At 49.5% G+C, this 23,255-nt stretch overlaps 1 protein-coding gene across 1 annotated transcript in view; it reads left to right on the top strand.

The window, feature by feature from the left end:
- The window catches only part of LOC146203905 (uncharacterized), a 149,162-nt gene that overhangs the window by 115,054 nt on the left and 10,853 nt on the right, over positions 1-23,255 (top strand). The window contains exons 6-8 of the mRNA XM_084603629.1: positions 5,128-5,243; positions 6,443-6,689; positions 17,265-17,378. Of these exons, the coding sequence (XP_084459755.1) occupies positions 5,128-5,243; positions 6,443-6,689; positions 17,265-17,378 (477 nt within the window). The remainder of the gene's footprint in view (positions 1-5,127; positions 5,244-6,442; positions 6,690-17,264; positions 17,379-23,255) is intronic.

Here is a 23,255-nt window from a genome sequence, read left to right on the forward strand (position 1 = left end):
GTTAATTTCATATCGCCGTCGCAACGAGAACGACCGATAGTGTCTGTAGCAGCAATAGGCCATTGTTTTAATAATGATTCTCGAAGAGGAAGTCATTTGAATTAGCTAGCGGCGAAGTATCTGGTGCTAGAAGCATTGCGAGCTGCAGGCAAAACAAACCTAATACAAACATGCGTCGCACACGCGCCTTTCTCACTCGACTCTTGTATATACGGCGTAGTCAGGCGAGAGTGTATTGGCATAGTACTTCAACAGTATAGGTATGGCGTTCATGCATGAGTGAGCCAAGCATCCCAATTATCGTCGTTGAAGTTTAAACGCGGAAACCATCTTTTTTATGAGGCGTAAGTAGCAAGCCGCCTAGATGGACGTGTAGTACGTCTTTGCGCTTCTCATAAAAAATTCAGTGGTTGACGCAAAAGGGCGGCACAGTGTGGTGGTGTACTACGTAACTTGAACTAGGGAGACTGGCTTTCACATTAGCTAGCGTGTTTCCACTACGGCTCGCATAGTGTCGCGCGCTCGCCATGCGCGGCTCCGCTAATCATCGAAGAGTAATAATGCATGGCCGGAGGAACCCCGTAGTACATCGGGAGACGCCACGAAGAACGATGACTGCGCGGGGTGCGCTCGTCCGGCGTGCTCAGACAGGCGCGAAATTGGCCCAATTCGAAGCGGCGGGTCGCGTCATAGCGGGGGCGATAAGGCCCGAATGAGCATGGCTGCTGACGTTCGCCCCACTGCGGCTCCGAAGCTGCATGCGCGTCGCGGGAGTCGGCGCCCGTGCGATCAAACCTGCGTCGCGCGCGCTGCTCCGTCGGGCTGCAGTCACGCTTTCGGCAGGCCGTATCGCGTCCCCTTCTTGCGTATCGAACCGGGCGTGGGAGAAAACCGGTGAGGCGTTGCTCCCGTCGCCTTCTGTCCCGCTTGAAGGGGTCAGCGCCAGGGCTCAGTACGGCCACTACGCCGCGAGCGATTGCGCCTTTGTGCGGGGTGTCCCCGCTATTTTTCGCACTGCTCACGAGGTTGGCGCAGTATCTACGTCAGGACACACGAGGCATCAGGCGTCGGGTCAGCAGTCGACGCCGTCGATGGCTCCTTTTCGGCTCTGCGAAAGGAGGTCAAAAAAAGGCAGGGAAAGCGACACAGTACCGCCCACGTTCAGTTAATGCGGCTTGGTGCTTTAAAGTGAACTGCTCATCTTGTGTCCAGAACGTGCGCTTATCGGTGCTGGCTACCAGGAATATTGAGGCCGTTTTGTGGGAACAGTGCACTTCAATGGGCAGGTGGCAGCATTCGGATCAGAAGTCGCCAGAAAAGACATGAGTCTTTGCTGGGTTGAGAGACAAACAGCCCGCCAAGTTTAGGTTACTCTCAGGCCGTGAAGTAACAGCAGCTGCGAGTTCGCTCCGTCCTGGCTGCGGTGTAGCGGCTGTGAGTCGGTTAAAGCGGGGACTGCGCGCGAGCCGCGGAGAAAGAAGAGAGACCCTGGTAGTGTGTGGCAAAGGTGCCTCTCCGATCCTTCTTCGTCTTGGTCGTTCCTTCGGGACGCCACTCCCGGTGGGAGCCCCTTCCTCGAAGGTGTTCATCCGAGGTCTCGCCTCGGAATTAACGTCTTCTCCCCCTGCCAGCCCCTCGCCACACGAAGCCGGCCGTACACACGGGCGCGGCGCCCCTTCTCCCGCGTGGGCATCAGCACGCTCTTTCGCAAACCGCCTGCGACTAAAACAGCCCCCTCCCCACTCTCCTTCATTCCCCTCGGCAGCCGGAGTTTGCAGCGCGACAACGCGGCGGCTTTGTACCCCGCGAGAGTGCGCGGCTGCTATTTGCGAGACATCAGGCCGCGCCGAAGGGGGATCGCGCTCGGCTTCAAGGACCCGGCGAGGCGGACTGTGCACGCATGTCGAGCCGCGGAACAGACTCCTGACCCGAGGGAGGTCTGCCGGAATTTACCTCTTTCCTCTTCTTCATTCGGGTCTCCTTTCTGCCACTGTGCGAGCTCTTGGCGTGAGGTTTGTCATAATTATTCGGTCAAATAGCCCCCCCCCCCCCCCCCCCCCCACCCCCCCCCCCTCTTCTTCCCCCAAGCCGCGTACAACCTGAAAGCACAAGACCTAGTAGCGATCGTTTCCGCTCGGCGAGATGTGCGCGGCTAGTGCTGCAGCGGCTAGGGTTTTTTGGCAATCCCGCGATCAAGATTGACCTTCGCTATGGGGTTAAAAAACCGCACATTTAGCCGCGAAGTGTTGGCCACGCGAACAAAATGCGATCGGGTTGGCGTGTTCGCACTACGCACAATGCCCGGCGCTCATGAACTTTTTTTTTTTTTTTCCCGACCTAAGAATGTTCTTCTTACGTCGAGACAGAAGTAGAGAAACAAGAAACCACTGTCTAACATGACACAAGCATATTACCCAGCCGACTGGATTTCTTCGCTGAGAAGCAATATTTGCTGCCGAACAGGGAAGGTAGCGAGCTAAGCTTAAGCGATGCCGCGACTGTAAAAGTCGCAAGGCGCCCCCTTATTTGCCTTGCTCCCAGCGGTGTAAATTTCTCGTATCTGCGCGATGGCGGGAAGTAAAGCGAACAAAAGCGCCAGAGCAGAGCACAGCTCGGCTGAAATAATGGAAAACGCTGGGCGTTCGCGCAGGGAACGTGCCTCTCCAATTCCATTTCGAATCAAAGCGCTTCGGCATCCGCGTAAAATAGGGGACGAAACGAGAAGGAAAGGAGCAAAACAAGCGGTCTGGTGTCCGCGGCTGCGTTGGCACGTCGATCGCTCTTCATCTGGAGCTCGGCGCGCGAGCGATATGAATGCCGCACCGCGCGCTTTTACTGCGCCGCGCTTCAGCGGCTTCGGCGCACTCCAGTACCACGATCGGCCTCCCGAGCGCCGCAGGAATGAAATGACGTTCCCCAGGGTGAGACGGCACCGGCCGAATAAATGATTGTAATGATAACAATGGCGGTAGCAAAAAGAAATACCTGAGAGACGGATTTGGGAGACAGGATCACGAGAAAGAGGAGGGGGGGGGGGGGGGGGCAGAAGTCTCTGAAGAAGTCGAAATGAGAAAGGAAAAGGACTGCTCTTCGAGGTTAAGGTAGAAGGGGGAACGGGAAGGGGGGGGGGGGATGCGCGGAGGGGAGAAAATTCTGCGCAAAAGCCGCGTAAAAATCGTTTTTCTCTCCTTTGTTTCTTTTTTATGACTGTGCAAAAGTCGTCGGGATCGTTCGCGCATTCGCGCGGGAGAAGGAATCCGATACAAAACCAGGCCTGTGCGGGCGCTCACTTTCAGAGTCGCGCTGCGGGAACGTCATCTATAGTGATTTAAAACAGCGCGTCTCCGTATACGACGTGCAATCAAAATCCCCGGCTCCGCCCAAATAAGAACGCGGGTGCGCGCCGAGAACAGAACGCGAGGGGAGAAACGATAGCAAGGCAGGCGGCTACACCGCGGGAAGAAACGAGGTCTTCACACACTGCAATGGGCTCTAGGAACAGCGGCATGAAATGGTAAAAAAAAGTTTGCGCGAGAAAAAGAAAAAAAAAAAGTACGCGAAAACGTGAGCGTTCGGTTAGCGCGTTAAAAGCGGAGACAAATGCGTAGAAGCGAAAGGAAAGACGGGACGGTGGGGAAAAGAAGGTTGGTGGGAAAGAATGAAGGCCAGACGGGGGTCGCGGTGCTTATCAGAGGCCGCCAATAGTTCCGGCGCAGGTTCCCAGGGGGCGCAACTTCCCGACTCGCGAGCCGCGCGCGCAGGCCGCGTGCACTTTGCCTGCGTAAACGCCAGCGCCTGTTCGAGGGCTGATTAGACATGCGCATGCGCAGATGCACGTGGTGGGCCGTCTTTTGTTTCCACTCGCCCGCCACTTGTTCGTGCGTGATGCAAGAGGCGTGCTGGGAGTGCGCGCGCTCGCGAGCAGGCTGCAGCGCTACGCTCTCGTGTATGTGCGTGGGCGCCGATATCGCGCGCGGCGTTTTGTAGGATGCATTAGCAGCACCGTATCTGCCATTCTTCTCGCTTACCTCACAGTTACTTTTTGGTTTCCTGAAATTAGCGTATGCTTTAGTTGTGATATTTTCTCTTTCTCCTCTCTTTCCTCCGCAACGCGATTTCCCGCTTCATCTTCCCACCCCTTGCCTTGGGGAACACGTGCTCCTGAGTCCTGAGAGAAAACTGAAAGCTACGCGAGGAACGTTTTCGCAGACGTTATCATCGAGCAGTGATTGAGGAGGAAGCTCTCGCCCGACAGCTATTTTTCGTCGTGAAGTTCCTTTCGCGATCACAGTCGAGCAGAATGAAAAACTGATGCCACTTTTTACGGTTGTGCTGCTGCGTCGGACGAGTTCTGTGTCGGTTTTCGTAACACTGACTTGAACGGAGAAGGCACTTTTGCGGACCCATTGGCGCAATGTAGTACTGTTAGCTCTCATCGAACGGATAGTGTTATGCCAAGAACAGCTATGATATCAAAACCGCTTTTGTTTATTGATGCTACATGGTTAGAACGTTCACGATTCTCAGAAATGCACGCAAGAACTGTGATGCATACTTTTCCTGAAATCAACTCGCCGTGGTGGTGCAGTGGTTAGGGCGCTCGAATACTGTTCCCAAGAATGCGGAGTTGAATCCCGGTCGCTGCTGCGGTCGCTTTTAGATGGAGGAGAAACACCATAAGTGCGCATGTACCGTGCGATATATCAGTGCCCGTTAAAGAACCCCAGGTGGTCGGAATTCCCGGAACCCTTCACTATACGGCGTCTCGCATGGCTTGAGCCGCTTTGGTACGTTAACCCCGTAAACCAAACCAAACCTTCCCTTAATGTAAAATCTTGAATTTTTTTTTACGGCTTCCTCAGTCATGATGACTCTTTGAGACGTTAACGCTCACTAGCATAAAGTGTTACGTTGCGCGTATGCCGGTTTTAGATCTCGCGAATAAGCCACTGTGTTTCCTTTAGGTTATACATTTCCTAAATATATATGATCCGCCGCAGCAAGATGCATAATCGTTGTCTTAAAGCGCTGGCAGACGAATGCAGCAGAAATTAACATCTAAACGAGTATATTCAATTTGCAGCGCTTCTGCCTTTCTGATATGGAACATGCCTTCTTTTCTTGCAGTGCACGGCGACTCGGCGCGAGACATGAACGGTGACCACGGAATCCACGAAGATGAAGTTAAACGTTCCAGGGCGCAGTACAACGGCGAGCAGATCTATTCCAACCTGAGTCCCAACGTGAGTGGCGCATATATACGAGAGGGATTAAAAACTTTACGTAAGCACGAAAAGAAAACAGGTTTCACCGCGTCTGCAAAGTTCGCACTGCTTTATTACCTGTGAGCAGACAGTGTGACCTAAGTATTTTTATCCAGAAGAGGTAACTGACTCTCTGATCTCACTAGCTGGCCTTGATTCCACTCAATTGAGTGACCGCGTAAGCGGTGCTGTTGGACGTGAACGTGAGCAGCGCCAACAAAAGCATGTGTGCACAGTCTGACGTGTGCACATGAAATAGCGAGCCTCACTTTTTCACCGTTCAAAAGCATCGTGGCGTTACTACATATTTCAATGACTAAATAGCATTTGGTCCAACAATTGCTCTGAACTGTACGGCGAACCCATGAAGGCCTTGTGGTAGGTGTGTCTGGGCCTTTTTCTTTGCTAACGTAGCAAAACAATGCATGTGACACGAGAAAATGCGTTGCGGTGAAACCAACTAGGAGAATTGTTTGCTTCACGCAGTTGATCCTGTCACTGCAGTGAAGCCTTGCAGGAAGGAACGCGTTTTACTTCTAACTATTGTCCCTTTTTAATAGCGACTCTTTTTCGAAGCGGAGACGAATGTCGATTTACCGGACCCCTCCTGCGCAAGCGCAGTGGAAAGGGCAAGGTGTGGCCACTACGCGGTACATAACACGAGTTTACAAAGGGGTGAAGGGTGCATCCATACTGGGGAGCTGGGCTGCTCTCGTAGCACAGGAAAGTGTTGACGACTTCTCCCCTTAATAGCCCAGTCAAACCGATTTCTCCAAGGGCCGTAAAATGGTCTGCAGTTATGCAGTGATCGCCGCACACCGTTCCTCCGTGACAGAAAGTAGTCTGCCGTTAAAGCTTTTCTGATTACCTAAATAAGAATCTGAGAATCGAACCAAATTAAAAGCTGAAGAATTTCGTTGACTCGGGCTTGTTTGATGCAGTTAAATATCAAAGCTTGATCCAATTTGCTGTTTAGCGGAGTAATACATACGCCGCGTACCACTGCCAATAGTTAGCAATTGCTGCCTTTTGAAGTTGCATCATACTATCTTCATCTACAATTGCGGACCGTCGTCCCAAAGCACGGGCATTGTGGCCACCATAGCACTGCGTTGCGCCAGCATATTTAGCTCCATCCGAAACGTTCACGCGAACTCGAATCGTCTGGGGACGTGCAGATGTGGGCCAAGTGGACAAAGCAGGATGAACTAAAGGCCGGCATGGCGGACCTGCCAACGAGCAATGGATCGCCGTACCACCACCTGACGTCGCAGGCGTCCCAGCCGGCACCTCCACCACAAGGAGGCCCCTTCGAGCAGGCCTTCAGCCCCGTGGTGTCGTCGGCTGACAAACAGCAGGCTGACTACGACGTGGCGATGACCACCATCAACTCGCAGTCCACTGCCGTGTACTCGCCGCCCCTCGGTAAGTGAGGATCTCGTGACAACAGCATGTCCCTGGCGCTGTTTCGCAGTGGATAAAACGAAACAAAGGAGGATCATTGGTTGGTTTAACAAGACAAATAATGTAAAGGAAAAAAGAAAATCCAGTCTTTCTGGAATCTCGCATACAGTATTCAAAATCCATCCTCAGTTGATTGTCCTTTAAGCCTCCCGGCTTGATAGTCGTCCAAGTTTACCCACATGTCTGACAGGATGACCTGGGTGGTTTCTGACCACCAGAAAGCACCCGAGCGTCAGCGAACGAACCAACGATTCTCATGGGAGTAGTTTAGAAATCAGCTCGTACATGACTGCACCATTGAACAGGGAGTGCCTTGTGGATCGTCATGAAAGCAGACATGTTTCCCGTAACATTCGTATCACGATATGCCTTAGAACGAGGAGAAAAAAAAAAAAACGAAAATAGGCGCTTCAGCGTTTCAAAAGCTGCTGATAAATTCGTAGAGGTGAGGCGATTCACAGAGAATCACTAATCATGTATAGCCAAACAATTTCGGAGTAGAGACGCAAGAAAGCCGTAGAGTTTGAAACCTATCGGCCGTATAGCGACCGAAAGCCGTGGTAGCAAAGCGAGAGTTATCTACTCGTTGCAGTGCTCGTTAATGAGTAGATTTAGTGGTCATATAAGCATAGCCGCCTCACTTATCATAATAGCACAGGTTTATTTCGGTGTACGACCTGTTCAATGGTGCAGTGTAAGCACATGGAGCTTTTTACTGCTCAGATTTACGTAATCCGCGGCTGCAATCGTGAGAGCAGAGAGGGGAAACAAAAAGGTGAAGGAAGACTGAGTCTTCTCTCCTATAGCCGCCGAACTGTCGACAATTGCAACTCAGTGGGCTGTCACAAGATAACCACTTCACAATTATTTAATTTCAAAGAGTTTTAATCGCGCAGCTTTTGTGTCGGTGTAGCGCTAAACAAAATCAACCTGCGTCGTGTAAACGCTGTCTCAAGGAATGAATGAGAAACAGAGAGCCCTTTGCGTTGCACTTGTTGACGCCAGGCGTCGGCTGCCGCCCCTCTTTCTCTTCTTCGCCCTCGGTGAGAAGTGCTGCCGAATCGCGTCTGTTCGCCCTGCTTTTGCGCGCGTAATACTGCACAGCGCACCACTCTCTACCGGAGGTGATGGGACTCTGCACCTATGGCGACGGCTGGAGGCACCACTCTTACTAACTCGCTCTTCTCGACGTTCCTTCGGCACTTTTTTTTTTTTTTTTTTAATATACTAACTGCACACGCATCGGGGACCGGTGGGACGCAAATTCTACTGCAGCACTTAACCGCATAGCACGAAGCCTGAGCACGCGGGCTTGACGTGCCCGCAGCTAAAGAAAGAACGTAGTACTATAAAATGAGGAATCATTGAAGCGAACTTCGGGACTGTGGACGAACAATCCTGGCGTTTTACAATGCGATGAGTTGCTTATAGATGAGCAGCGCAATTATGCCCTCATTAACCCGCGTTCTAGGGCCGCTTCTTATCGGAGCAGTGTTTTCAGTTCACTGCTTTAAGTTCACTCAAATAGGAGACCAAAAAATAAATAAATAAAACCTGGTTTTAGGACCGGATTTTATATATTTTTCTACCGACTGGTTCTTGCTTGAGGGCTTCTGTTGTTGTCGTTCACAAGACAATTTAGGCCAATTGAGTACACTGCCATTGTACGTCATGATGGGTAAGAACAGTTTTCATAACCTGGGTAAATAACTGACGGAAATTAAGTTTAAACGGACCTTACTTCCAGGAGAAGGTTCCCATATCAGCAAGTGGAGAATTTGTGAAAAGCTGATTCCTTGCGAACGAGAGAACACTGACCAACGAGCTGTATACGCATGCGGTCGGTGATGTCACGTGGGCCTGTTGATGCCCTCTTACACGACTGTGAACACTCGTGGTGTGGACGTTAAATTCGAATGCGGACACTCGAATTTAGCGTCAATATCGTGAGCGTGCATGCATTGTGAAGCTTTCATACTTTAGAATCAAATGACACGTGAGCCACGTATCTGATACGGGGGTAAATCCGGATGACGTTTCGAGCCGGTAAACATTCAGGCTTCTACTTGTTCACGCCTCAAGTTCTTGATCTTGACTTCAGTGCCTTACTCGAGCGATTGTGTCTACTATGTGGTTGCGAAAACCTGACAGCAAGATCTGTGATTTGTGCGTGGACGTCATCTGTTCGGGCGCATAATTGAACATTTTGAGGACAAAACGACAAATCCTAGACCACGTAACGATGCTGACTATACTATACGAAGTGTAAAATAGGTGGCTCTTTAGACAAGGGCTATATCGCAATATAGCCCTTTACGTACCGATGTACAGCGTCGTTCCTTGAGTAATACCCCACACCTGGGTCATGTGAGCCGTACTCTAAAACAAAACAATATGAAATCCACCCCACGACCCCAGTTGCATTGAAGCGAGCTTACAATATAATGGTGTTGGCTGCGCACAACTGCAATGGACTTATAAATTCTAGGCAAAAGAGCTCCAAGCAAGACTACTGATGCGCATATTTCGCTCACGAGCGAAGAGCCCGAGCCCCCATCAGGAACAGCGGGTCTTCCACGAAGCGGTCGCCGTTCTACGGGCAAGCTGTGCTATAGGGTTGGGCTCGATACGATCTCCTCTTCGGGCGCGCGCATTCTGCGAACACGATCGTTTGCATATCCTGCCTGAGACGCGCATATCTCACCGAGAGAGAGAAGAGGCTGGGACAGGAAGAAAGAGATGGCGCGTTGTGCTGTCCCGACCGTGTCCGAAACGCCCGGGAGCAGAGCTTGCGGGAAATAAGCGAGCCACGTTGTGCGCGGCGCTGGTCGCTCGGCGTGGCTGCGTACAGTGACCGAAACCGCGCGGGGGCAAAACGCCACGCTCGCACTGGCCTCAGAGGGAAGAGAGGAGGACGACAAAAGCAGAACCAGCGGCAAAAACGCGAGGCTTATAACGCTTTGTCCGCGTCATTGAGAACCACGGGTCCGGGAATCTGTTTACCCGTGAGTTCCTGGTAAGAAAACACGCTCCAGACGTAAATATTTGAGCCTTTTCTGCGCGCGTGCGCATTTTTGGGAGCGCAGCCGCTGACTCCGATTCCACGAAGTTTGAGCCGATTGCCACCAAAATAGTCGGCGGCGGCCAACTGCAGCCGCGCGCGGAGACACAAGCGTCGGCGTTTCGCGCCCGCGCGTCCTCCGAAGGGCCGCCGCCGAACGAACAAGCTTTTCCGGAAGGTTTGGCCTGTCAGTGTGCCGTGCGAATCTTTTGGGCCTGCACTTTTTGGTTCGCGCGGCGGGCGGTCCGGGGCAGGCGCCGTGGCCTCAGCAAGGATCTGAGATGATGGCTAAAAATGAGCATTCGGAGCAAAATCACGGGCCGGACTTTTCCACGAGGCGAAAAGAGGGTGATCATGTGGAGTTGTGTCGGATGTAGGGCTTATAGCCACAGGCATTAGGGTTTAGAGTCCCTGGGACTTTTCGTTCAACGATTACGAAGTAGCTAATGCACGCCCTGCGAGCCAGTTTTGCTAGCGTGTTTGCAGGGCGAGCGCCCGATATGTTGGGCGTCCCTTGTCGGAATTAGGAGTGGTCGCGTATCGAGCCCTAGCGAGCACACATCTCTCTGCTGGCGGTCCGAGTTGGACATGCACCGCACGCCGCCGGTCGCCACAAAGGCCTAACGGAATGGCCGCGCAAACGCGCTCGTTGTCCGTGCCCGTGCGCGTACTACAGTATAAACTTACATCGCCGACGCCATCCAGCGGCGCTATCGCTGGCGCCATCTTCGACGCCCTTTTTTGATATTCAGCAGAAGCGGCCCGTCGGGCGATAACGCCGGCAGTGTTGAGCGGCGTGCGGCGACACGTGGGTCAAGCGACGGAGCGTGAAAAAACGGGAGCAGAATTTTTTCGTGGGAAGAATTTCGCAGACTTTTGTGCGGTCCCTCCCAGAACTAATCGCTCTTTGACGACAGAGGGAATGAGCGAGAGACGGCAAAGAAAGGTGGGCCCCAACTCGACCCCGGCGACAAAAGAGGGCCCTGCCCGCTGCTCTTTCGTTATTTTTAATTTCCGCCCGCTATATTCGCTGCCCGAATTGTGCCGTTAAGTTCCGCGCATGTGCGAACTCATCGTGGCCATCGACAGGGCAGCACGCTGTCGGACCACCCGAGTCATTTTTTTTTTCTTTTCCTCTCTGTATATTTCCTTCTTCTCCGTGGTAAAGTTGAGCCTGAGCCGCAAGTGTACGAGGGCGCCATCTCGGAAGCCCGGCACGTGCGCCATGCTCGCGATAGCGTACGGCGGCCCTTTCGGTGCGATCTCGCGGTGCGGTGAAGCGTGCGCTGGAGTGCACGCGTGTGTAGCGCCGGGCGTCGGCAACATGCGCGGATGTGGCTCGGCGGCCGCGTGTGGGACCCCTGTGTTTTTGGAACAGGCGCTCGTGTGCGAATAATTGGATCACCGCGAGCGACAGATGGGCCCCTCTCCTTCACCTCATCTTCACTTCTGACTTTAACCCTAGCCTGATAGGCACATGTACCCCAAATATACGGTCAAGGCTTACGAATAGAAGCCGCCAGAGAATTGCCGCGCTTTTTTTTTTTTTATTCCTGCTTAACGACTGGTTTAATACGCTGCCAAGAATAAACCTCCAATGCACAAAACTGCTCTGTAGTGAAAGCACGCGGAATCGCAAGGACCAACCTATGGTTTAGTAAGGCATCTCAAAAACTCTGCAAAGTAAATTAAAAGGAAATCTCAGCGTGCAGCACCCTCTGTGTACGCACCTCGAACTGCATACAGAGGCAAAACAGCTCTTCACTCTTCAGAACAAACAATACTGGGCACGCGGACGACCTCCACATTGGCTATGACGTCTGTTATTGTCATGGTTATCTGATGTCAATCGATGGACATACGCTATATTTATTTATTTACATATACCTTACAGGCCTCCAGAGAGGCATTGTGTAAGGGGGGACAAATACAAAGATATCCGCATTGTCGGTAAAAAAACAAAATCACAATCGCAAGTACAGGAAAATAGTGGTAATTATACAAATCTATAAACAATATATCGCAACGCAGAGGGAGTTATAAGAACTACTAAACACAAATCATATAGAATGTAGTTGGTTCTATGTCGTGAGTAAAATGCACTTTATGAACATCCCTTACGTATACAGACGTGATCCGTATGCTTTTTGTTCTTTATGCCAGGACATGACTGAAGCAAATATGATATAGAATTTTACATAGCTTGACAAAGGTATACTGTGAAAAGCCCGCCGACTTCTTTGACATTAACTATCTGGTGAGTTGCGCGTTATCGCTGTTAGATACCCTTTTCCTTTGTTTCGCTTTCAAAGTAGCTGTTCAGGCGTAAAGTAATTCCTTTCGACGGGATTTCGACAGAACGCTAATCTGGCCAACGCCCAGCTGGCATGCCGCATAAAAGGAGGCGGGAAAAAAGCTTCCCTTTCTCGCTTTCAGTTTTTCAACCTGTTCAGCGAGGCTCGTCCCTCATTCGTAAGCTTGAAACAGAAATTACATTGCCAAACAAGCACTTATATATATCTGAGGCTAGAGGTGCGACGAGAAAAAAAGAAAGAAAACTAAGTGCACGAAACTTCTGGATGATTGACGTCTCAAAAAAAGAGCAAAATCAGCACTTCAACACGTTTCTTTCAACCCGCTCAAATTTCATCTCGCCGTTCTGAACTGGGGCGCAAAGAAAAAGAAAGAGATGACATAAGCACTGTGTGCGAGGTCAGGCGAATGAAGGCTTCTGAACAAGGCAGCAGGACAGAATGATAAAATAGGAAGCGTGCTTATTTAAAAAAAGTGAAAAAGAAAGGGTTGGAAGCAGAGAGCGCTTCGCACCCGAAGGGTTCTCAAGCGGTAGCCGGCGACGCAGGCTCTTTAGTGAGCGGCAGCTAATGGAGAGGTCATCAGGAACCGACCCGTTTATCAGCGCGCCAAACTCGGCGAACTGGGCGCTCTTGCGCAGAGGAGCCGCTAACAAATGACTTGAGCCTCTTTAATTCCCGAAAACCTGCTGAAATTTTGAGATAAGAACGACTACGGGGGCAAGCTTTCTCTCTCTCTCTATGTGTGGTTTCGTTCTCTTTGCGTAATATTTATTCCGATCCATTTTTTTTTCTCCTTCTCTCCCCGCGGGTTCACTCCCGCTATTACTATTTAGTCGTATAGAAGCCCGTGCAGTAACAACGCGTGTTGGAGCCCCTTATGGATATGTCGAACGGGGGATATGAAGCAATGAAAGAAGGGTTCACTACACGAGAGAAAATAAAAGCAAATTCTGGCGATTTCTTTTTACGCAGCATCGCTGCTCCTCCACTAATATGCATAAAGGAATCAATATGAGAGAGAAAAAAAGTTAATATCAAGGAAGATTTGGTATTGAGCCATGCTCTCTAGCCGCAGTTCAATTCCGCCTCTCGAAGCTTTTGTTTCAGAGCTTCAGAGTATCGTGACGGTAGGTGGGGGAGGTGGTGCAATGCGAGAGGAGGGCGAACATTGATGAAGTTCGTTACAGGCCACTTGGTAAAGGCGCGGCAGGATCGGCTTGCTGCTCAATTATCAATGACGAGGTGGCCCGGGTGCGAGCCTGTAAGCAAGAATGGCTCATTTGTTCCGAGTCGCGGGCTGCTTGTTGCGATCAGTGAGCACTAAGAAGGAAGCGTGCCGCGAACCATCCCGCCGTCATCGGAACCTCCCGTGACGATCGAGCCAGGCTGCAGATAAGGACGCGCGTACGGCTGACGCTGGTTGCTTCCACGAGCTGCCGAAAGCACCGATGCATTAGGCTTGTTCTTGGTCTAATCACAAGCATCTGCCCTTCGAGGCGTGGAGGCCGTGCTGTTGAATTTCTGCGCTGCTGCGAATAACCATTTGGTGGGGCGCCAGACATGATGCTCTTATGGCCTCAGTGTAGAAAGCTAATTTTTGTCCGTCATTTTTTTTTTTTTAATTGGTTGCAAATGGGCGAACTTTGGTTTTGTGCGGGCGCGGCCGCAAGATGGTAAAGCGAGTGCCTTTGATATTTAACTTAATTTAGTTTCTCTGACACGACGGTATACGGGACGAAGAAACACGATTTAACATGGTCATCCGGCCGAGCTTTAATTCCAAAATGCACAGTTATGCTTCTTCAAGACGACTAGAAGACTGATGACATTTTTCAATCGCGAAGCCTGCGCAACCTTCTGTATACAGCGGCAGAGGCGTACTATCGGCATAAATTGAGGGCGAACAATTTATGCAGTCGTGATACATTCCCTCTCCCATTTCTACTTTTACCCGCATGTGGTTTACGTTTTGTCGATAAGAGTCAGCAATCAGTCGCCCATGGAAGTCACTTCACGGAGTTTAGTGATAAAGCGTAAAGTGAGCTTCTGTTTCATTTCATCTGTTCAGGTTCAAGATTACGCCAGCCGCAAAAAAAACAGTTTTTTTTTTTTTACTTCTCATACGTATTCATTAGTGATGACGCAATCAACATGTACTTTTCTGACGGTGATCGCTAGAAATTATGGCATCCAAGCCTAATAACGACGAATGACGGAGACAGGGACCGAAGTGTCGTGACTCAGCTGCAGGGAATTTTCGCGCTGTCTTCTCGCTGTCGTTTTTGCTTTATACGTTTTTCGCTTCGTTGCAACTTTATTTGGAAATAGATCGCAGTGTACATGCATTCCTTTTTACCATTCCCATTTCATTCTGACACCGTACTGTAAAAATACACGGCGCTCTTATAATACGTGGGGCCACCTCAGCGAAACTCTGCATATGTTGCAGTAAACAAGCCCCGGCTACTGCGGTGTATCCCCAATGAGAGCAGGGTATGTACGCGCCGGCCTTATTGATTGTAGTTGACGGCGAGTGGTCGCGCACGTGTTAATATTCAGATCAAGTGCAGAGCAATAAAGGCCGCTCTAGACGGATGTTGTCACACGCAGCCATTGGGGATGATGGCGAGGTCAGGCGACACTTCAGCGGTGTATATCGCGGCACACTGCGTACCGGGCCCGCCTCACCTGATACTCGGTCAGCAGCCCCGCGAGAAAAGCGGCCCGAGGGCCTGCTGGCTTCACTCTTGACTTCACACGATGCGCAGCTGTCGCTGGGGGTGGGCGGCAGCAGCGGCGGCCATCATGGGTCGCAACTGCTTCTGCCACGGGCGTCACGTAATCGTTGGAGTGCAAATAAGAGCCACAGATGGCGCGTTTAACGCACAGGTCAGGCGCTGGCTGCCGTTGGCGGTGGCGTTGACATTACATTTCGCGCCAGTGACGGTGCCGAAATTTTGCTCTCTCGTAGTCTTTCTTTCGCCATTTGCGCTGCGGGGCTTTTATTGCCCTGCATCCCTTGGTTACGAGGGAGCGAGAGGTAGGGGCTGCAGCCGTTGGACAGGCAGTGCAGATTGATGTTGATGATATCTCACGGCGCTAGTCGTCTGAGGCAGGCATAAATACAGAGAAGAGATATTTCTCGCATTGTATCGCGTGGGGGGGGGGGGGGGGGGGGGGGGGGGGGAGGGGCATCTCATGAAGAGATCATTCGGCCGCAGTGCGTTCGTAGGAACGATAAAATTTTATCGAAAGCATATAGGCTTCCCGCACATTGCGAGGAGGTTCAGATAATATAGACACGGAGATGAGGAGTTACCGGGATCTTCAATTGCTCGGAATGCATAAAGCTACTTGAAGATACTCGAGTTGGATAAGCTGCATTCTGTGTGCTGGACAAGAAAAACACTATATGCTGAGGAAAACGCGGGAGATTTAGTTAGGCGTAGCCACCCCAAGTGTCGCAATATATCAGCATGCATCGGCGCTTGAATTCCTTCGCTTGAAACGCAGGTGCTGGCGCTAAACGCCCCGATTAAATGTGCTATCAGAAGGGGGGGGGGGGGGGGGGGTGATAGAATGTACAATGTCTCAGTGCTTGTTTTTGTGCCCTAAACATTTACCAGAGCTGGATCTGCAGCATTCCACCTCATGTCGTGTAAGCATCCGCGCTAAGCTCTCAAGCCACATTTATACTTTCCATACTCAGATATCCATACCCGTGGCCTCCGCTACTCACCGGTTGAAAAAGAAAAGTGAAAGGAGCAAGGACCACGAGTGAGGAGTGACGAATAGGGGCTGAGCATATACGTCTAATACTTTCTGGTGTTGGTGAAGCATGCCTGCACTTAACACTGACGCCATTAAATCGCAAGGGAGCACAACGGCCTGCGGAGCAGTAACCAACAGCTTGTCTCCGTGCATCATTGCGTCTTCATTTATCCTCGCTAGTTATGCAAAAAAAAAAAAGGCACCTGGCTGCAAGTTGAACAGCACTCTGACCTCGGTTTGATCGTCGGAATAGGGAAAGGTGGAGGTTTTCGTGCGCCTCTCGAAGCACTTAGGGCGGCTTGCGAAGGTTGCGAGCCGCTGGGCACCGCACCGCACACGCTGCTGCATAACATTCCGCACTGCTTCCTTGCTCTTGTTTCCTTCTCACTCTTCACTGAGGATTATTTCTTTTTTGTTTCCTTTCTAATTTAATTTACTCTTCCTACGCAATTTCGCCGTTGCAACGTTATTTAGTTATGCCCATGTTCTTGGGCACAGCGCTTCTGTCACGCATGAATGAACCTTCTACGAAACAAAATATCAATGACCATGAGGTATCCAGTACAGTGTCTGAAAGCTATAATCAGACTCCAGCGAAAAAAAAAAAAAGTAAGGACAATTGTTGTATTTGTACAGATGGCTTTTCCAAAGCTTTTAAGCCAGGTTCGATTGGGGCAGCAACAACGTTGTAACCACTGTTGTCCAATCAAGGTAAATCGGTCTATCAATATCTAGGGAGTTTACCTTTATTGAAGTTACCCCTGTTCACAAGTGCTCAGCAATAGCAGTCAAAGAATGTTTATTTTCTGTACATTTAAGGAAGGGGACAATATAAGTTCAGATTGTTAAGATGTCTGCGATAAGTTATATTGGTTTAATGCAAATATGCAAGAAATTAGGGAGCATACTTTGTAAAGCCTTTAAGAAGAAAGAGTATAGTACAGCACTTAATCGCTTAAGAATTGGTCACACTTTTACTTTTTTCTTTTTTTTTTTCTCTCTTCCCGTACGACGCAGCTACATATATAATATAAATCCTCGTTGCTCAAACTGAGTATATAAGCATATAAGGTTCTGTGCACTCCCTTGAGAGTTGGTCATTTGGCGTACCGTTTATAGCGGCGGAAGCAATGTCCAATTTCGTTTTCCAGAACAAAATGCGTGACAGAAGCACGTGCTTCCTTCTCCCACCTCCCTTCTTCTGCACATATATATTTTTTGCTTCTTTTAAAACTGTGCTCGACGCTCTGTTAGTGTAATGTCCATTTCAAGAGCAGAGCGCGGGCACACGACGCGGTATAGAGTGCTGAGTTGTGTTGCTTCCCGTGAGCGGCTGTGCCCTTGCTAATGGCGTGTGCTTGTGTGTGTGCTCGCGTTTGTTCCAAACAGGCAGCAATTCGCTCACCCCTCTGACGCCCATCAGCATGCAAGAAGTCAAGTCCCTTGTCAACAGCGGAGCCCCGCTCATTGAAACTAGTCCAAATCCGCACTCCTACCATCCAGGTATATACCACACTTCACTGTAGTTATTTTACCCGGTGATTACGGGTGTAAAAAACAACGTAGAAGAGAAGTGGCAGTGCGTGTATAGGGGGTTATTGCCTTTTCACTGCGAAATACTTACGAAGTCAGGTCCTACAGCGCAGTTTTTGTTTTTTAACCCCTAAAAATCTCACTTTTCAATTTTTCGCTAGGAGGCCAGCCGACGTATTTTTCACTGCACATCGCATGGGGACTCACTAACTTACTGAAATAGCACATATAGCAATAGCGAAAAAGCAAAGCCAAGCACATCATTGTGGAGTCTTGAATGTTTCTCGAATTAAAGCTTGGTGTCTGCGTTATTGTGCTCATCTGGGCGCAGAAAGCAAGATAGACAAGTGGCTAAAAGTGTTCTTGGGCAGTTGGTTAGTTAACTAACTCTACACACCAGATATAACGCTATACAGCTTGTTTATAGGCAGTTGTCCTTCTGACTAACAAAAAACAACTTTTTAATGCTGTAACACATCTCGTTCAGTTAATTTGACATATTTTGTTCAATTTGACGGCGGCATTCTTGTCGTTGCCTGACATCGGATTAGCTTGGCGCGCGTTTCAGACGTGATCATATTCCTTGTGCACGTACGACTCAACGTTCTCACAGCAGAAGCGAAACGCACTTTTATCGGCCGGCACTCAACATTCGTCACAGACATAGGGAATGAAGGGAAATAAAGGAGCCCTTAAATATTGATTTAAATTGCACTTTGCTTTCACCGGTAGATTAGAAACATCTTCTTTGTCTTAAAACGCACATTTTGTCTTCTTTCCCACTTCGCGTCACGTTGTCGCAAGACTGGCAATGCTTGGGAACAAAACGTACTTTTGAGCTGCTCATCACGTCGTGCGCCAGTGAAGAACACTCTGGAGTGCTTTTTTTTTTTTTATTATGCTGTCTTATTTGTCATTCCGCTCGAACCGTACCTGAGATTGGACTGGCAGTTTTATCCCGAACAATACACAAGTCGCGAATAAACAGCGCTTTTCAGACAAGGGCAACACAAGAGGGAAAGCACGTGCGCTAACTTTCAACTCTGTTTTATTCAATGCATTACAGGTTTTTACACACTGTAGGAGCATAGACAAAACATAATACTAGCATGCTATCGCGACGCACGCCACCACATATCGCACAACTTAGCATGTGGTGACGTGCTTCGCGATAACATGCTAGTGTTATGTTTTATCTATGCTCCTACAGTGTGTAAAAACATGTAATGCATTGAATAAAATAGAGTTGAAAGTTAGCGCACGTGCTGTCCACTCTTGTGTCGTCCCTTTTTGAATAGTGCTGTTTATCCGTGAAGATGAATCAACTCGCCCGAACATCCACCCTGATAAAATACAGAAGTATTTGGCTTCTCCGGGACTGTTTATCTCATAAGTCTTCTCCTCCTGGTCTGAGCGTGGCAGGGCAGATGTATCATATCGAAAGAAGCAACATTTCCAGCAAAAAGGCAACGAACATGGGTCTGGATTGGGTCATCTAATACCTCAAGGATTGTCCGGCAGCTCTTTCGCATAGTATACCGGTATAGTGACCGGAGCAGTCCTTTTGCAAGCCTATCGGTTCGCCTAGGGCACCTTCACGCTAAGGCGATGTAAACAACTGATCGCTAAGGCGCATTCGCATGGGATGCAGCCGTGGTGCTGCTTATGCTTAACTACAAAATGTGTCTTTTTGGAATCATATGCGCGCATCACAAGTACCGATGGAATGCAGAAAATTTGGGAGCTGCACTTCGTGTGACTGCTGCCTGCGTGGCGAAACTGTGTCCGCAGCAGGGGAACAGCGTGAAGGAACCCTCGCTAGGGTATTATTTCTCGTCGAGGGTCGAGCAGTGACAAGACGGCGGGCGGCAGGCATGTGGTGGGGCTTGTAAGGGGGTCTTGGAGCGCGCGATTGCGGCCAGTAAGCCTCCAATCGATATCGCCGAGGCAACGCGCGACGACCGAAGCGGAGGCGGGGACGTCGCGGAGAACCGCCTTCGACATTGTCTTCTTCCCATAAGGAGACGCAAACGAAGGGGGGGGGGGAAGCACCCCCCCCCCCTCCCCCCTTCTCCGCTGCAACACGCGCCCAAGAGCGGCAGCGCAAGGACGCGTCGCGCCCGCGTTTGCGCGCGTGTTCTTCCTCGCTCCCCGCGCTCCACCGTCCTCTTTGTTTTCTCGCACTGCGCGGGAGAGATGTGGGAAAGACGAGTGCACAGGGCGGCGGTGGCCAACGAGGAGGGAAACGCGAGATGTCCGGGTTCCGCGCCGCTTCACCGATCGGCCCGTCAGTCAAGAACCGAGGCGTGCCCGCTTCGCCGCAAAGAACAAGAGGGAAAACGCTGTCCTCCGCCATCTTTGTTTTGAAGCGTCTCAGATGTCGCCCGCGCGTTCTCCTTTTCTTCTTCGTACCGGGCGCGAGCAACTGTTGATTCTTTGAACGTCTCGGAGAGAGGAGCCGGCGACAAAACAGCATGCCGCTCGCCTCTCTTAAATTTAACTAGTGCCCGCGACTGCTGGGACGGCATCGAGATTTCTGTGACAGATAAGGGTCAGTAGGCGTCAGTCTGGTTTGTGGGCTTTGTTTTGGTTTCGTTTCGGAGCACGGGAGCGCCGGTGTGGAAAAACAAAACAGACGAAACAAATAGCCGGCATCTGCCCACTCTCACGAGCTGTGAACATAGATATCCTTTTCACCTTGACTCAGAGGAAGACCTAGTTGTCTTTATAAAATTCGTCGCAGCTTCGTTCATAGGGCAACTTCTCACAAAGGTGAAGCGTTTTTCTGACAAGCCCATATTCTTCTTAGGCATCCCTTAGCCAAGGAACCTATATAGCCGTACATGTTCTAATGCGAAAATGAAAAAAAAAAACAAAAAAAACAAGGTAATTACGTCCCGCATCACGCATTTTGTAGCCGAAATGATACTTCTAAGAAAGGGCAGGAACATAGCACGTCTCGATAGTGTTGGGCCAGAAATTTAAAATAGCCTAATCCGTCAAGTAATAGCATCAACAAGTACAGTTTATTTTAAAGTTCGCGCTGATAGTTTTGCGGGATAAACACTTTTTCAAATATGACTTTTTCTACATGATTTTATACACTGCTCGAGCGCATATTAACGTAAACAGTTTACAGTATTGTTTTTGAAATGTTCTTTGTTGAAGAGGTGCTATAGAAGTTAGAAATCAACGGCGCAGTTTGGCACATGCAGAGAATTATATGGTTTAGGCTTCCAAGCCAATAGTGTATGTATGTATATATACATAGCCAATTGTATGTATTGTGAAATCATCTATGTGTTATAGGCCTCTAACAACCTTAAATTTTGGAAGGATATTCATTACAAGCGAATCCTGAAGTTTCGCGTGATTTTGCTCGCCAGGAATCTCACCTTAAGCGAGCACTCACTAGATTAAGTACCACGTGAGACAGCCCTCGCTTCGACAAAAGCTGTACACATCTGTGAATAGGTGCATGTCTCCGCCGAAAAAAAGGGACGAGTGAGCTGGAGAGATGAAGGCGGTGGAAGGGAAAGGGAGGGGGTGGGGAGGGGGAGATAAAACTGCATGGATGTCGAGACCGTCGCCGCTGCTGGCTCTTTTTGAAAGCCTGGCAGTTTTCCTCCAGCGCTTTGGCGGCTACCCCTGCATGTTGCTTGGCAGCGCTCCTAACACATGGCACAGCATTGCGAACGCCTTCCAACTAACCTCTTCACTTCTCCCTTCAAAACCAACTAATGCGTGCTTCATACTAAACAGGAGACGCTAAACCTTTGAACAAAAATAGTTGGCGGAAGGTCAGCTTGTATTCGGATGCTATCGTTCTTTTTTTCTTTTTTCTTTTTTTGTAGCGCAGGTTTTTTTTTTTTTTTTTTGAAAACCTTTATTTTACCGAATACATTCTAATAAAACACCTTGTCGGTGGTTCGTCAAATCTTTCGCTTCGGCAACGATGACAGAAGCCGCTAGGATTGATGACGAAGTACCTGAAACAAAAACTTGGTAGATGAGCTCGGTTTTCCGTAAATGCCATGCGAGGTACAGCCTTCGTCAGAAGCTTACAGCTCACGGGGTTTTACTTCTTAGCCGCGCTTTTGTGGCTCGTTATGCATCCCCAGCGTCCAAATTCTCTCGAAGGTAAGAGGAACGGTGGTCCCCACTGGGGGTACGTACGACTGCCACAGATTCTGTAATGACTTCTCTATACGGTTAATATGCCAGACCCCTTGAGATCAAAACTTTTTACTGAGGCTGTATTTCAGTACAAAAGTATGACAGCGCTAGAAGGAGTGTAGACATTTGGAAAATGCTACTGATGTTTGATCTGTTGCTGTTTCTGAAATCGAACGCCTTGGCTGAGATGGCGTAGTATACTTGCCTGTCGTGATGTCCGAATCACGTTACAACATTATTTCGCCGCGTAGTGCCGCAAGGTGCTTTCGCGCACAAACTTCGCCGTACTTGTAAGATATTGGATGTGTCACGGTTGCTTGACTGTGCTTTATAAAATAATATATACGCGCCTCTCAGCCGGGGCGATGCATGACACCCTGGAACATCGCTGCTTGTAGTGGTTTTTTATGAATGACAGTGTCATGTTCCCTGCGAACGCTGGACGGGCCGTGCCACGAGGACTGAGTCATATATATATATATATATTTCCCCAGGTAGCTTGTTCCTTTCTGATTAAGAATAGAAACAGTTGTTAAAAATACTGCAGTGGACGCTTTTGCAGCGCGACAGAGTTTATAGTTAAGTCGTGATTAAGTAGGATGGTCAAGGGAGGAACTCTGGAGGTGCGTTAGTTTAAGTAAAGACGATATCAGTGCCTCAGTAGTTACCATGACGCAGAGATTGGCACCGTTTGGAACCATCTTTGACGGCGTTCACTTGCCGAAGAGCACCAAGGTTACTTCTCTCCGCTCACAGTATTTCTCCATGACTGACCTTTGTCAGCATTAAGTTAGGCTAACAACTTTATTTAAAGGAGTATAGACACCAAAGTTTGGGGCTATTTTTCTTCTTGTTAATGATGCGTAAGACATTCCCGTATAGATCATCACAGAGTTTTCTCCTACGACTACTAAATAATTTTTAATTGATTTTTCTTTCTTCACAAGTTACGGTTTCTGAAGCAGAGCCGAGGGATGGCTGTGACGTCACAGCCAAGTCTAGGTCACGCGCGGTATGTGAGTGAGTGAGTAGTCTTTAGTAGTCAATGGAACTGGCACAAAGGCCTATTCAAGGCAGAGGGGTAGTAGGCCGCAGTATGTTAAAACAGCGATATAATCGCTGACTCTTCACTTGCTGTGATTCCTATTCTGAGGCAGGCTGGTATTAGCGTTTTAGCCAATTCAAGCGACAGAGGAGAGATTATATTGCTGCTTTCTTTCATCTCGCACGTGACCTAGATTTTAATATGACGTCACAGTCATCGCATGGCTGTTGAAACCGAAACAGGCAACAAAAGAAATTCGATTATAAATTATTCAGGGGCTGTAGGCGAATATCACGTGGCGACCCGTGTGCGGTAGTGTCTTACGCATCATTACAAAGGATAAAACACGAACACAAAAATTGGATGTCTATACTCCCTTAAGTATTTCATTTCTTTTGGCGCCAATTGTTTTCGCCCTAGGCCCGGATAGCTTATTCGACGTTACTGGCCCTATAAAGAGCATGCAGCGTGCACGCAGCAAATAAGATGCACTAAGGTGCACGCAGCAAAAGACAACAGGCATTATTTGTAGTTTTTCAAGTTTTTAAAAGGCAGCAGCTAGTGTCCGTCCTGACGGTAAACTGACAGCGCGACGCACCTCACTCGCCTACTGCCTTTATCAATAC

Source organism: Amblyomma maculatum, chromosome 1, assembly GCF_055883805.1.
Source record: "Amblyomma maculatum isolate TAMU_Amacu chromosome 1, ASM5588380v1, whole genome shotgun sequence".
Lineage (NCBI taxonomy): Eukaryota > Metazoa > Arthropoda > Arachnida > Ixodida > Ixodidae > Amblyomma > Amblyomma maculatum.